The sequence below is a fragment of the Dipodomys merriami genome, unplaced genomic scaffold, assembly GCF_024711535.1.
Source record: "Dipodomys merriami isolate MVZ:Mamm:240054 unplaced genomic scaffold, mDipMer1.0.p SCAF_487, whole genome shotgun sequence".
Lineage (NCBI taxonomy): Eukaryota > Metazoa > Chordata > Mammalia > Rodentia > Heteromyidae > Dipodomys > Dipodomys merriami.
In genome coordinates, this window is record NW_027206054.1 from 435,851 (window position 1) to 451,905 (window position 16,055).

Consider the following 16,055-nt stretch of genomic DNA (forward strand, 5'->3'; position numbering starts at 1 on the left):
TGATGTTAGAGAAGTAAATGGGAGTAAGGAATTAAATGTGATCAAGGCTGCTTGATTCATTTTCCCCATAAAACTGCCCAATCCTGCTGAAGACATCTCCCTTTTGGGAAGTGTAAAATAGTCACTGCTGTTAAGACCTTGCCCTGTTAAAGCCTCATTTCCTTATCAATAATTTGAATTTTTAAAGATTCTTTTATTGAAATAAAGATGCCTTTACTGAGATCCTTCTACTGACTACTTAAATACTTACAAATGCCAAACGCCGAGTTTAAAAATCTAAGCTTTTCAAGTCTTAATTCTCTAGCAGGTAAGGGAGGTCAGGGAACGGGATCGGAACTAGCACCATTGCTAGAAGAGCAGGCCTGATGCCCTTCACTAGACGCCTGCACACGCCTAGATGGACCTTTAAAGGCCACCCGGCCCAGGTCTCCTATGACGAGCGACCTGTACTTACTGCACAGGTGTATTCCTAGGTGTATTCTACACCGTAGCCGGCCTGCTCACTGAAACCCCGCAGCCGTCACCTGCTCCGTGGCGTTAAGGAAAAGGTGACTCAGTTTCCCCACAAAGCCGCGGGTGGGTGGTGGGGAGAGACCGCCCACCCAGAGCCAAGGTCAGCCCCGTCCATGAGCTTGGAAGGGACGTCGCTAAAGGATCGGTGAACTTTCCGCCAGGACCCCTGCCCCGGGGGGGGGGGGGGCTGCCCTTTCCACCCGTGCGCATGTGCGCACCGCCACGGTCCCACTCCATCCCGGCCGCCGGGCGGGATCGGAAGCCCGCAGGCCGGCCGCGAAGCCGCCCACGGGCCAGGCTGCCGGGCCATCTGCGAGGTGGGCTGGCTGGGGCTGTGGGCCCCGGAGCCCCGCGGCCGCGATCGCCGCCCGCCCGCCCGCCCGCGTTTACATTTGAATTTCCCCGCACCCGAGTCCCGCGGCGGCGCGGCCCCGCCCCGGAAGCCTCCAGCGCTTTCCCGCCACTCGCCGGCCCCGCCCCTTTCGGGGTTCCCCCCTCCCCCCAGGGGGGCGGTGCGAAGCCCGGCGGGCGTTGGGCTCCGGGCCGCCGCCGAGCCGTCCCGCGCGCCCCTCCCGGCCCCTCTCCGACCACGCCCGGCCCGGCCCGCGCGGCCGACGGTTGAATTTGAATTTTCAGGCCGGGCCGCCGGGCCCCCGCGGCGCTCCGCCGGCTCCTCATTGGCCAGCGCGGTCACGTGGGCCCGCCATGTTGGGGCGTGCGGCCCGCGCCCCTCGGCTCCCCCGCCCCCCGCGCGCGGCCCTCCCCCGCCCCCGCCCGCCGCCCGGCGCCGTCGGAGAGGAAACAAAGTGCTGCGGGCGGGAGACTCGGCGGCGCGCTCCCCGCTCGGCTCCGGCGCCCTCGCTCCGCGTCCTCCCCGCGCGCGCGCGTGTTCGCGCGGGCTTCCACCCGGGGCGTCCGCCCCCGATCGCGCGGCCCGCGGTCCTCCCCGGTGCCCTTTGTGCGGCCGCCCCGCCGCCATCCAGGTGCGGCTCCGCGCGCGCCGCGCCGGCCGGTGCCTCGGACCGCGGCTCGGCCCCGGCGGCCCTCCCCGCGCCCGCCCGCCCGGACCCCGCCGAGCGTCCGCCGATCGCCCGCCGGGACCCCGCCGATCGCCCGCCCCTCCGCCATGGCGACCGCGACCCCCGTGCCGCCGCGCTCGGGCAGCCGCGCTGGCGCGCCCGCCACGCCGCTGAGCCCCACGCGGCTGTCGCGGCTGCAGGAGAAGGAGGAGCTGCGGGAGCTGAACGACCGGCTGGCCGTGTACATCGACAAGGTGCGCAGCCTGGAGACGGAGAACAGCGCGCTGCAGCTGCAGGCGAGCGAGCGCGAGGAGGTGCGCGGCCGCGAGCTCACCGGGCTCAAGGCGCTCTACGAGGCCGAGCTGGCCGACGCGCGCCGCGCGCTCGACGACACGGCCCGCGAGCGCGCGCGGCTGCAGATCGAGCTGGGCAAGGGCAAGGCGGAGCACGACCAGCTGCTGCTCAGGTGGGCGCCGCGGGCGCGGGGGGTGGGGGCCGGGGCGCCCGCGTGCGCCCCGCTTCCGGCCGGGAGGAGACAAAGCCCTGCGGTGGGTTTCGGGCGCTGGACGGCGGGGCTGCGCGCCGCCGCCCGCCCGCCGGAGAATGAATGGGCCGCGGAGGGCGGGGAGAGGCGGGGAGAGGCGGGAGGGCGGGGAGGGGAGGCCCGAGCCCGCCGCCGCCGCCGCCGCTCCGGGGTTGGCCGGGCCCTGGCGCGCTCCGTCCGCGCCCGGAGACATCTGCGGCCGCGCTGCGCGGGCCCGGGACGGGGCGGGGCCTGAGGCGGCCGTCGCGGCCCCCGATCCCCGTGCGCCCCCCCCCCCCCCGGCCCGGGAGCCCCGGGTGCTTCCGCTCCCCGCCGGACCCCGACCCCGGCGGGCGGGGACTTCGATCGGGGACCGCGCGTAACCGAGCCGTGAGCCCCCGGGCCCACCGCCGGGCGGCCAGGGGTTCCCCGCGCGCGCGCGCCCCGTGTCCGTGTCCTCCTGCCCGGCGCCCGCGGCGGCCGCGGGGCTGAGTGGTTAGTTTCCTCCAAAGGTGCCTGTGGCTAAAAACGTGCTCAAGGCCGCCGGGCCGGGAGAATCGTGACCTCCGCCCCCCGCGTGTGCGCACCACTCCTAGGCTGTGAACTCAGGGCCCCGCGCCTTTGCTTGGCCTTTTTCTGCCCAAAGCTGGCGCTCCACCACTTGAACCGCAGCTCCACTGCCGGCTTTTTGGTGGCTAGCTGGAGATAAGAGTCTCAGGGACTTTTCCTGCCTCGGCTGACTTCGGACCATCTTCCTGAATAGCTAGGATTACAGGTGTGTGATACCGGTGCCAGCCTTTGGTTTTTAAGATGAGGCTTCCATGCATTGTTCCTACTTCAGCCGTCAGAGTAGCTGGGACTACAGACATGCACTCAGTCACAAGTTCTGTTCCTGTTTTTGAGGACACAGGGATATATGTTTTTGTTTTGTTTTTTGGGTATTTACATTTATAACTCAAAAACTGCTTGCCTCCCGGCTTGATGGCCTCCCTCTCTCCCTCCCTCCCTCGCTCCCTTTCTTTTGTTCCAGTCTTGGGTCTGGGTGCTGTCCCTGAGCACCCAGACCCAAGGCTAGTGATCCTTAGATCTCAGCTTCTTAAGTAGCTAGGATTGCAGGCCTGAGCCACTGGCACTTGGCTGTTATTTATTTTTGATCCCCGCCCCTGCCCTTTACGCCCCAAATCTGGTCTCAGTCCTGGACACCCAACAGTCCTCCTGTCTGCTTCTTTAGTGCTGAGACTTACAGGCCCGCTTATGTTCCTGTGGTCTTCCTGCCCCCCAGGCACCGACCCATGGGTGCTTGTACTTGGAAATTCTTTGTGAGATGGGTCACCTTTCTCTGAGTTGGTAGTTGTGTTCTACTTTTCTATGAGTCAGTGATTATCTTTTGAAACAGAGGGTCAACTTATGTTGTCTCCGTTTTTCTATAATTTTTTTGAAAAGTTTCAAATATGTCATTGGTTATAAACCTAGCACCATTTGTGACATATACCTATAATCCTAGCTATTCAGGAGGCTGAGACTCAGGGTTTTGAGGTTCAAAGCCAGCCCAGCCAAAAAAATATCCATGAGACTTAGGACTGGACATGTGGCTGAAGTGTTAGAGTGGCAGATGTTAGCAAGCAAGCTGAGTGAGCCTGCTTGAGTCCCGAGTTCAAACTTAAGTACTGCTGAAAAGAGAAAAAAAAAGATTTGGCACTGTTACCTGTGTTACTAAGAAGGAAACATCAAATCCAGTCCTCTTCTGGAGCTCTTCCAATTTTAGAGATGTTAAAATGTGACACAGATAGAGTATCTGGTTTGTACCCCTCACTTGCAAGTGTGGGAGATACAGACGTTGGAGAAATTAAAGCCCCAGGTGTTGAGATTGCCAAGCCAGGGATACCTGGCAAGTGAATGAAAACCGTTTTGTGTGTGGTGATCGGAGCGTTTTCATGCTGTTTTAATAGTCTTTGCAGATGTGCACCAACTGCTTCCCCAGGCTGCCACCTGGCGGATGATAGTTGTAAATGTTACTGATTAGAAATCACAGGCTGGTTTTAGCAGGATTACAAAGAGAAGAATGTATTCCTATCAGATAGGTCAGTCTATGTGGTATAAGTTAGGTATATCTGATGTGCTACAGGAGTGGAAATGAACCATTATAACAGACTATAGGGATTGACAGTTGAAGATCTCTGAAGTATCAAGTGAGAGTCTGAGTATTATATGTAAGTCTGTGTTACAGTGGGTATCTTCCTATTGCAAGGATCAAATGTGTTTTCTAACATATCATCAGTTGCTTGAAACATGCCACATTTCAGCTTACAACTTTCTTGCTTAGATTTGTTCCTAAATAGCCTTTTTTTTTGCTGATTAAATAAAAGTCTGCCTTCAACATATCTGAAACTTTCTGAAGACTTGTAGCCATAATATCTTTCTTTAATTAGCAACATTAGTTATACAGAAGGGGATTTCATTGTTACATTTTTATACAGGTCTAAGTATTTTCCCATTGGTCTTAGCGCTAACCATATATCTGTTATGAATTGGCTTCCCTTGAACTCTGCTCTTAAGACATTTGTGCACTGACATCCTTGGAATCTACCTCATTTTAGTCACATTTTGGATTCTCACTCTGGATCACATTTCTTCCTTTTGCTGGAGAACATCTTTTAATAACTTTTTCAGAAAGAATGGCAGGCAATTGTGTTTCACAAATAAGAGACTGTAGGTCTTAAAATAACTGTTTTGTCTAATGTTTGCTTGATCGCTGGGCTGGACATAGAATACTGTTTTGTCATTTTGTATCAGTACTTTTGCTCTGTTGTCTTCTAACATTCAGTGGTGTTAGTGTTTGTTTAATGTTACTTTTTTGTAGTTGCCTTTTTTTTCCCATTTTCTTTCTAATTGCTTTTGGGAGTTTTATCCTAGCCTGTTTGCTTGCTTGCTTGCTTCCTTCCTTGTTAGTTGTTGGGCTTGAACTCAGGCCTGGATATTGTTGAACTTTTTTTGCTCAAGGCTTGTACTCTACCACATTGAGCCACAGCTCTTTCTGGTTTTTGTTGGTTAATTGGAGATAACTTACCTCCTGCTCTGGCTGACTTTCAAGCTCAATCCTCAGCACAGCTGTCTGAGTAGCTAGGATCATAGGCATGAGCCACCAGTCCCCGGAATTATCCTAGTTTTCTGAAGTTGTATATTGATAAGTCTAGGCATGGATATGCTGTTGACTTCCTGTCTATGAAAAGTACATCCTTCCAGTTTGAAGGATTGTTTTTTATTTTTTTCTATCTGTATGTATATGTGTGTGTGTGTATGTGCATATATGTATTTTTTGACAGACATCTTGGTTATAAATGGGTCATTAAAAGTAATTAGCTGGGTGCCTCACACCTGTAATCCTAGCTACTCATGAGACTGAGATCTGAGGATCGTGGTTCAACACCAGCCTAGGCAGAAAAGTCACTATGAGACTTTTATCTCCAATTAACCAGTCAAAAACTGGAAGTGGTGACATGGCTTAAGTGGTAGAGCTCCATCCTTGAGCACAAGGAGGCTCAGGGACAGCGCCAAGCCCTGGGTTCAAGCCCTGCACTGACCAACCAACAACAAAAGCCACAGCCAATTAAAGATGGGCACTGGTGAGTCATGCCTGTCATCCTAGCTACTCACGAGGCTGAGATCTGAGGACAAGGTTCAAAGCCAGCCCAGACAGGAAAGTCCATGAGACTCTTATCTCCAATGAAGCACCCCAAAACTTTTAAGTATAGAGCAGTGGCTCAAATGGTAGACCTCTATTCTTGAGCAAGAAAGCTCAGGGACAGCGCCCATCCAGATTACCGTGCCTATTTTACCACCCTGCCTTTATTTTTTTATTTTTATTTTTATTTTTTGGTCGGCCGTGGGGCTTGAACTCTGGGCCTGGGCTCTGTCCTTCAGCTCTTCAGCTCAAGGCGAGTGCTCTACCACTTGAGCTACAGCGCCACTTCCGGTTTTCTGGTGGTTTATTGGAGATAGGAGTCTCACAGTCGTCTCTCCTGCCCGGGCTGGCTTTGAACCGCGATCCTCAGATCTCAGCCTCCTGAGTAGCTAGGATTACAGGCGTGAGCCACCAGTGCCCGGCTCACCCTGCCTTTATTTTATTCTGAGTAGTTTACTCAATTTCTTGCTATGTAGTCCAGCCTGGCCTCAAACTCCTGAGCCTCGCATTTGTACCTCTTGAGTTTTGGGATTATAGGTGTCAGGCCTCAAAGCCAATGTTTCCAAAATAATCTTTGACATACTGCACAAAAATATTATTAAGGCATAAATTCTTTTTTTTTAAACAAATGGTGTGTTTCTTTTTTGGGGAAAACCGAATTCCTCTGATATTCTTTATCAGTATTTCTGATGAAGAATTTGGATTTATGTGTTTTCGTTTAAAAGATGCATCTGGATGCCAAAGTGCTGGCAAGTGTATCCCCGGCCCGGATGGTGCCCTCCCAAGCGCTGCATGGGTCATGTTCGGCTTTCTGAATCTTCTCAAGGGCTAAGAAACTGGGGGCCTCGTTCTCACCTGCCACTTGCTTGACTCAAAGTTCAAAAACAAAGTCGTAGTCAGGGGCCAGTGGCTCCTCGGGAGGCCGAGGTGTGAGTTATCTCAGGCTACTACCAAAAAGCTGGACATAGAGTTGTGGCTCAAGTGGTAGAGCTACAGGCTGGAGCAGGAAAAGCTGAGAGATAATGCCCAGGCCCTGAGTGTTCAAGCACCCATACACGTGTGTGTGTGTCCATGTGTCCCCGTGTGTGTCCAATGGGAGTACCAAACCTGGTGTCAAAGTCTAGGAAACAAGCCCCAAGCCATTCAACTGCAGGGCATTTCCAACTCCTGATTTCAAAGGGTGTCTGGGAGCGTGTCTTTTTAGGGTTTAACTTAGAGAGTATGCCTAGGTAGTTGTGGTGAACTCAAGATCCAAAGAAGCTGATGTAGAACGGAAGATCCATCACTGTAAAACATGCTGCACGTGTCTGCTGACTGCGTGGCTGACAGCACCCTGTCTCACTGAAGGATGGAGGCTAGCAATTTCTAGAGGCCAAAGGACCGTGTTTGTGCAGAAGCTTTCTGGCTGACAGGATGGCGTTATTGCTTAAGAGTTGCCTAATGTGGTTACATATTAATTAGTGACTGGTAAGGGTGATACAGTTTATCAATATTTGATGCTATCAGCAATGGAAGATTTGTCCTTTTGGGAGTTATTTACCTTTTTTCTTGGAATTCTTTCTGGTTCTTGATAATTATTTTTTTATTTATGTTGGTAACATAAAAAGAGTAAAAACGGTCTTAGGTTGATTCTAATGGTTTTGTTTAGGACTGAAAAAGGAGGTTTTCCTTAGCTCATCTGCCTGATTTTTTCCCCTTTTTTCTTTTTCTTTTCTTTTTTTCTTTTGTGCTGAGGCTTGAACTAAGGAGCTGGGTATTGTCTTTCAGTTTTTTTTCCTCCAGGCTGGTGCTGTACCACTTTTGGCTTTCTGCTGGTTAGTTGGGGATAAGAGTTTCACTGACTTTCTTGCCCAGGCTAGCTTTGAACTATGATCCTCAGATCTCAGCCTTCTGAGTAGCTAGGATTACAGACATGAGCCACCAGTGCTTGGATTGGATTTTGGACTTAATTTGGGTCCCCTAGCAGTATGCTTGCTCTTGGGGCCTTGTGCGTGTTCAGATGACACTGCTAGTTGTGGCATGCTTTCAGCTTTGCTCTCTGCTTGCTTTGGAGGTGGAGTTTGAACTTTTCCATCCTGGGTGGTCTTGAGGTGTGATCCTCCTGGTCTCGACTTCCTGGGTCACTGGCATTACAGGTGTGCACCATGCTGCGCGCTTGGCTATTCATCTGGGTGATAGATAATAGAATTTTAGTACTTTTACTCCTAGAAAGGGTCGTGTGTGTATGTGTGTATATGTGTGTATGTGTTGTATGAGTGTTGTGTGTATGTGCGTGCAGGCATGCATGTGTGTGTTGTGTGTATGTTTTGTGTATGTGGTGTTTGTGTGTTTTGTATGTATCTGGTGTGTGTTTCTGCATGTGTATGTGTTTTATGTGTGTGTGTGTGTGTGTTGGTACTGAGCTTGAATTCAGGCTCTCTTACTCTTGTTTTTTTGTTTTTTGTTTTTGCTCAAAGCTGGTGTTCTATCATTTAAGCCACTCTTCCACTTCTGGCTTCACTGGTTAACTGGTTTTATCTACCTGGGCTGGCTTTGAACTGCCATCCAAAGATCACAGCTTGGGTTACAAGCATGAGCCACCAGTGCCCAGCCACAGGCAGTCTTGGATCGCCTCGCCTAACCAGCTCCTCTCGTGGGTAAGAGAGGGGGCTGGGGACATTGAAGTCTTCCTGTTGTGGCCCAGATCGGGGACATGTGTTTGGCGCCAGGCCTCGTGGCAGATGCCCTCTTGCGAGCCTCTGCTTTGCCTGCTGCTGAGGAAGCGAGCCGGGTGCGGCCGCATGTTCTGCAGACAGAGCCCTCTGCTGTCTGTGCCTGGGACTGGAAAGCGTGGCCGGACAGTGTCGGGCCCCGTGGGGTGCTGTTTTTGAGATGTGGTCGATAGCGAGCAGGAGGTGATGCGGGGTTGTCACGGGGGGTTGGGGTCCCGGGGATGCCCTTGGCTGACGAGGACCGGCTGTAGGTGAGCCACCGAGATTTCTTTCATCTGAACTTCTCACCAACGACGCTCCCACTCTCTCTGTGCCTCAATAATTCAGAAGAAACCCATACCACGGTGTAAATCTTTCATGCGCATGGTGGAGTTGGCCTTTGCTCTTTAGCCAGGACTCGCTTGCGGCTCTAAGCCACATGTCCAGGCAGATGCTGGGGCCTCAGGGAGGCCACCCGCGCCGCCCCTTCCTAACCAGCTGCCCTCCGCTGCGGGGCTGCTGTCCCAGCTGAGCCGTGGCTGGGGAGGAGCACTTTTCACTGGAGCACAGCGGGGCAGAGGACTGCGAGGGGACAGTCCCTGTAACCAGGACCATGTCTGTGTGAGACCCTGTCTCAGAACAAACCCGGAGAAAAGCCGACTTGAACTCGCTGTTTATTCACAGAAAACATCGGCTAGAAGACCAGGATGCTTTAATCACCATTTAAGACTCTGTGCAGAAGTGGGATCAGTTCACTCCTTTGGTGTAGAACATTTGGTTTGCTTCTAGGCTAACCCTTAAAATCTTCACTATTACCTATTAGCGTGGTGGCCATATAATTTAGCATGCAAATTGGGTTACATTTGTATGGAAGAGGGCAGTTCATCTCTGCAGAGATAGCTGGCGTATGAGGAAATGGTCTTGAGCAAATCAGCTGTCCTGTAGCCTCTATTCCATACTGCGTGCGCGTACGTGTGTTTGTGTTTGCTGGCTCCAGCCCACACTTGCATGTGGTGTCTTCCACACTGGGACTTGTCTCCTATCTGTCATGTTATTCTCATTCCTTTCCTCCTTCCCTCTGGGGCTTCAGCTACCTCATGCCTTTCTTTCCGCTGGTGCTCTGCTACTTGAGTCACATCTCTAGGCCAACTTCTTGCTATTTAGATGAAGATGGAGAAAAGTCTGGCTTTTCTGCCCAGGCTGGCCTTGAAGTACAGTTTTGTAGATCTCAGCTTCCTGAGGAGCTACAATTGCAGATGTGAACTACCAACCAGTCTTTATTCAGCCCCCTTCTGCCCCTACGGGGTTTCTTGTGTCTGGATGTTATCATATTGGGGTCGCTCTGTCTCATTTCTTCAGGGAAGTACTCTTTGACTAATGGGATTCAGACATTTCGATGTATACTGTGAGAAAAAGTAACACATTCGTAGCACTGTGTGTGTGTGTGTGTGTGTGTGTGTGTGTGTGTGAGAGAGAGAGAGAGAGAGAGAGAGAGAGATTTAAGGACTGAAGAGTTCTTCACATTTTGAAAAAAAAATCAACCACCAAAATATTTTGAAAAATGTGCATCTGCTGGACCAGCACAGCCTTCTTCCTTGCCTTTGTTCACCAAGCTTAGAAAGACAGCCCGCAGAGCGCGGGCATGGGCTTCCCTGTTAGGAGTAGCGGGGCCTTTCAGGTATGGAGGAGGAGGGGTGGAGCTTCTTCCCAGATGGGTTGTGATTTCATTGGAGCCCTTGGAGCGCCTGGTCCCATCCCTGACGCCCACTGCAGGTGACTGACTGGAGCTTGCGCACACTTCCATGTGTGTTCTGCTAGTAAATCCTAATGGCAGGGAGCCAGGAAAGGAAGAACAAGGAGGAATTGTCAGTGTAACTTGCACCCCTGTGCCCAGGGCTCCGGCACCTGTCTTTGCCATGGTAGCCAGTCTTCTGCTTGTGTGTGCACAACTCTGCTGCTGTGTCTGGAGTTGGAGTTCCTGCGAGCCAGCACTTCTATTCGGCCACGTGTGTGCGTTTGTCTCCCAGCTGCGCTAGCCACTGAACTGACCCAGGGCTGTCCTTGAGTCACCTCCCAGGCATCTGTCACTGTTGACTCCCGCTGCGCAGTTGCAGCTGTGTAGGTGTTAGTGCTCTGGAATTCTGAGTGTGCGCAGGAAGCAAGTGTGTTCATGAACACACTAGCAGAAACACGGATCATGGTGTTAGCATAATTCTCACCAGAGCTCAGCGGTATGTCATCAGATTTTCTTCTCTGTCTTATCTCTAGTGACCTGTGAAATTAGTACCCCCAGTTCTATAATTATGTAGAGCCCGTTAAAACACCAAGCCATGTAGAAGTATTAGATTTCCTGTCAGTTTGTCTATGGAAGGATTGTAGGTTTAGGCTAGCTGTACTACAGCAGAAACAGGGCTGTAGCTTAAGTGGTAGAGCACCTGCCAAGAAAGTACAGGGCTCGTTCAAAGCCCAGTGCTCTGAAAAAGTAAAACAACACAAAACAGGCAAGCAGACAAGAATGGCTTCCGGAGCCTCGTGCCTTCCCCAGGCAGGGTGATTGGGAAAGCTGGCAGAGGCATTGCAGATTTTCAAGTGTTGGATTAGGATGTTCTACCTGTAAAACCCATGCAAATATCTAAAATCTGAAAAAGCCTGAACTAGGAAATGCCCATCATCCAATGTTTGTTTGTTTGTTTTGGGTCCGGTCATGGGGCCTGAACTCTGGGCCTGGGAGCTGTCCCTCAGCTCTTCAGCTCAAGACTAGCACTCTACCACTTGAGCCACAGCGCCACTTCCGGCTTTTTTCTTTTTGCTTATGTGGTGCTGAGGAATCGAACCCAGGGCCTCTGGCATGCAAGGCATGCGCTCTACCACTGAGCCACCTTCCCAGCCCCCCATCATCCAAGCTTGTACTAGTAAGCTAGAGCCACAGATACTCGGAAGGAGTCCATGCTTGTCATCAGGTGGAATTTATTGTGGGGATGCAGGCTGCCCGTGTGAGCGTGATGCGCTGCATTCAGGGCGAGGACAGAGCATGTCATGCTGGAACATTCAGGAAAGGCATTGGGAGTGCACTTCCCCTCTGTGACAAAAACCTTCAAACCAGGGAGAGAGAGAACGGTTACTGAGGACAGTCTGGACCGTTTACTCCACTAACTTACGGGGAAAGGTCAAAGTGTTCTCCCTAATACTAGGAATAAAACAAATGTGTCTGTATGCCAACAGAAGTTTTTGCTAAGAATGAGGCAAGAAAAATAAAGGCATTCAGATTGGAAAGGAAGGCATTGCAGGTAATGTGATCTTGCATATAGAAGATCATAAGGAGTCCTTTAGAATGAGCTAATAAGTCAGCTCAGCAAGGTTATAGAATACAAGCTTAAAAAATGTTATTTAAAGAACTTGATTTTTTAGCCTAGGCTGGTATGAAACTCACAATCCTCTTAGCTTAGCATCTTGAATGTTGACATTACAAGTGTGGGCCACCATGCTTGGCTTCACTTGTATTTAAATCAAGCAGTGAACAACCTAAAAGAACTTGGCAAACAACTTATATAGTAAAAAAAGAATCAAATGCTTTGGACAAAATTTTATAGAAATAGAAGATTTACATATCGGAAAGTTGTAAAACATGGTTGAAAAATTAGAGAAGACTTTGCTAAGTGGAAATGCTTCACATTCATACATTGGAAGATATTAAATGTCAGTTCTCTTAAGTTGTCCTATAGATTCAGTGTTCTCATCAAATTTCTTGGATGTATTTTGAATAGAAAGAGGCAAGCTCACTCTTGCAGTTCACAGAGAAATGCATCAAAGCGGAATAGCCCAAAATTGCCAAATAGTCTTAACCAAGAACAAAGCTGTAAGACTAGCCTTTTCATGATTTAAAACTATCCTAAGTGTGGCACTGGCCAAAGGATAGGAAAGTTCAGGTTATGGCTACTTTGCTCGTCAACAGACAAATTGCTGCAAGGCCAGGCAGGTAGCCCTTGATACTCTATACTGCTAACGGACGAGTTTTGTGAGACAGCCTAATTTGCATCTAGAATCCTAGCTGCAAGAGAGTCAGAAAATGTATTTTTTCAAAAGCTTTCCTGGTGTATGCAAGCATAATGAGAAGGGTGGAATAGACATTGGGTAAACTGGTCCTGCAAAAGGCTGGGATGTGGCACAAGAGACAAGTGCATGGCTCCGAGTTCACACTCAAGTACTGACACTAATAAGAACTCACCTCATTGTACATCCCCCCCCCCCCCCCCCCCGGTGATTTTGGTGTTTTTAGGTGATGTCAGGTTGGAGATTCTGCTTTATTCTCTCTAGAGAATAAATATTTCATGCTCTGCCATAGTGGGTGGGGACCACAGCCCAGGGACAAGGAGCTTTCTGGGGATAGTCTTTGTTTCACACATAGATTCTCCATGAGCCTGTCACCCTCCGTGTAGGTGACTTCCTTTTCAAGATAGCCCTGTGTGTGACTTTGAATTCACTCCTCCATCTGCACCAGAAGTCGCTGTTTCAGTTGGGTTTCAGGACAGGGTGGCAGTCTAATCATTGTGTAAGGTGCCATTTTTTGCCCAGAAATTACATCTTGTCTTCTTGAACCACTGTGTGTGCTTTCCTCTCTTAGTGTGTCAGGGAAGTCCCTGACAAGTCTGGCTTGGTAATTTGCAGTGTTGCATACTATTCACTTGTTAGCGTGGACTCTGAGCCCAGGGCTAGGCCAGTTTGCTTCCTGCTGTACCCACACGTTTCCCACCCCTCTAGGCTCCCCAGGGTGAGTCACAGAGCCATGGATGCCCAGTTCTTTGGGAGGCTCTTTTCCTGTGATGTTGGGTTATGCACGACGCGTGGAAGAACAGTGGACTTACAGAACAGTGATGTCATAATTACTGAAGAAAATGTGGGTTTGGAAAGTGGTGTTTTTGGTGTGAAGGTGGCTGTTGGAATTAATGACGGGTGTAAAAGCATTCTCTTCCTAACCACGTTATAAAACATGCTCACTATTCCCTTCCCCTTCTCCACTCCTTATTGTGATGTCTTTTTCTTCAAAGAACTCATTACCTACCCTTGACACATACATAGTTGTGCACCATGTGACTTCCCACAGTAAGGTGCCTGCATCCTAGACCAGTACCAGACACCTGCAGGTAGGTGACAGAATAGTATTGCTCCGCGTGTGTGTGTGTGTGTGTGTGTGTGTGTGTGTGTGTGTGTGTGTATGTGATGGATAATCAGTTTATTAGGATTTAGTCTGTAAGTGCTTCTAAACCTGGTCTTTTTTTTTAAGGGTGAATTTCTGTTTAAAGAAATGGTCCCATATTCCAGTTTTATTCTCATTTCATATTTTTCCGAATTTAACCTGGTTTCAGTGATGGTTTGCCTGTTTCTGAAAGGATTGTTGCTAATTGTCCACGAATTGGCTTAGCCAACCACTGGGAGCTGTCCTTGGCAGCTTTTGCATTTGTGCAAAAGCACCTTAATCATTTTGCTTCTGTGGAGAGTGTGTCTTGTTAATAGAAATTGTGACGGTCAAGCTTTCAGGAATGTGTGTATTACACTTATTTTAATTACAGGGACATCTGTTCATCTTTCTGAGAAATACTGTGAATCCCTTCCTTCCCTTTTCTCCTTGGAAGGAAGGTGGTTTGGACAGCACTGAAACTGACCAGTGAATGTTGGAGCAGATATATTAGATTATTTCATTTTTATGCCAGAACTTTTATATTAGTATTATTACATTTATTTGTTGGAGACAGACTCTTGTAGGGGGAAAGCTGCCATGTCTGGTAGGACAGAAGATTTTTATGTAGGCATATTAGTAGTCTTTAAGCTCAAAGTTTATTTTCTTTAAAAGTCTGCACTGTGGCTACGCTCTGAGTCCTGGGCAGTGCTGTTTGCTGCTTCCGTGAATAGTGCCCCAGTGCTGTGCGCTGCAGCTGCCACCGCACCGTCCCAGGGAACCTTGCGGCGCCTGAAGCACCATGAGCAGCGCTCCTGCAGCTGGCCCCGCTGGCTGGCTCCTGCGTGGAGTGGCCATGTTGTAAGGCATGAATGACTATTTTGTTTTTTGGCGGTCATGGGGCTTCTTGAACTCTGGGCCTGGGCGCTGTCCCTCAGCTCCTCAGCTCAAGGCCAGCGCTCTACCACCTGAGCCACAGCGCCAGTTCTTAAAACTGAGACAGTTCTTAGGAGTAAGTGCCAACTTGATGTTTTCTAAAACTACTTTGTTTTGCTGGCTGTGCTTGAGGGTTTGACGTTTGTTTCAGATATTTAAAGGAAATGGGTGATTGATTGTGATTTGTGATGTGTGATTTATTGTCAGGAGTGTGCATATTTCTAGCATTAGTTCCTATAATGAATTTCAAAGAGAGCACTGGAAGGTCTGTATGTGGAGGTAGAAATAGTTTAGCTGGCAGCTTGATGACAGAACAAATCCACTCAGGAAAGAGTGAAAGAAAAACGTATTCCAGCACCGAATGTGATGGCTGCTGATACCTTTGGTTCCTCTCTAAATGATCTCCATTCTGTGACTCTGGGAAGTCACGTGGTGCTTAAGTGGTAGCCAGTTTGTTTATGTGTGTGTGTGTGTGTGTGTGTGTGTGTGTGTGTGTGTGTGTGTGTGTGTGTGTGTGTGTGTGTGTGTGTGTGTAAGAGTGTGTGTGAGTGGTGTCAGTTCTGCAAGCTTCTGTGTGTGCACTGTGCTGACAACTACCCCTGGACCGTGCATGTCATATTTAATAAGTGAAAACCAGTGAGCAGCTTAGGAACCACTGTCCACCACTGCTGGCCTCCATCCACTGTCCACCACTGCTGGCCTCCATCCAGTGTCCACCACTGCTGGCCTCCATCCAGTGTTCACCACTGCTGGCCTCCATCCAGTGTTCACCACTGCTGGCCTCCATGCGCCCTGGATGTGGGCAGCCCCTCTGCTCTGCCACTCTTTGATTCATGGCTCTTATCTGATGGTGACTTGGATGCAATCTTAATGTTTTCATGATTCATTCAGCCTTCGAAATGGGCAGCGAGTAGAGAAGGCATCTGGGAATGTGGATTGCAGAGATTATAGAGGTATTCTTACAGTTAGTTGTGAAGATATGCTACTTTATGCAGGATGAAAAAGAACAGGATGGAGTGGAGTCTGGCACCAGTAGCTCACATCTGTAATCCTAGCTACTGAGGAGGCTGAGATCTGAGGATCATGCTTTGAAGCCAGCCAGCCTGAGCAGAAAAGTCTATGAGACTCTTGCCTCCAATTAGCCATTATTTGGAGAGAAAATTCTCACAGACTTTCCTGACCCCCTGGCTTTGAGCCATGATTCTCAGGTCTCAGCCTCCTGAGTAGCTGGGATTATGGGTGTGAGCCACTGTACACCGCTGACTTCGTACTTGTCGAGTGGGCCTCAGATCTTTCAGGGCCACTTGGTCTTGGCGTATCTGGTTATTTTGGGTTTTACTACATGGTGTGTCTTCTCATGATTTATTAGTTCTGGTTCTCACTGTCACCTGTGTGGTTGATTTCCACAGTTCAGATTGTGAGTGGGAGGAAATCTGACGGGCTGTTCTGAGAGCCCATTGGCTTCTATCAGATACTACACCGGTTAGGTGTGAGCACAGCTGTCAGGGGTGTGGTTGGA

General features: G+C 50.2%; 1 protein-coding gene across 1 annotated transcript in view; it reads left to right on the forward strand.

Annotated features, from left to right (window-relative positions):
- Positions 1-1,624: 1,624 nt before the first annotated feature.
- Positions 1,625-16,055, forward strand: part of LOC138809142 (lamin-B1) — a 36,461-nt gene continuing 22,030 nt past the window's right edge. The window contains exon 1 of the mRNA XM_069995566.1: positions 1,625-1,998. Within this exon, the coding sequence (XP_069851667.1) occupies positions 1,640-1,998 (359 nt within the window). The 5' untranslated portion in view covers positions 1,625-1,639. The remainder of the gene's footprint in view (positions 1,999-16,055) is intronic.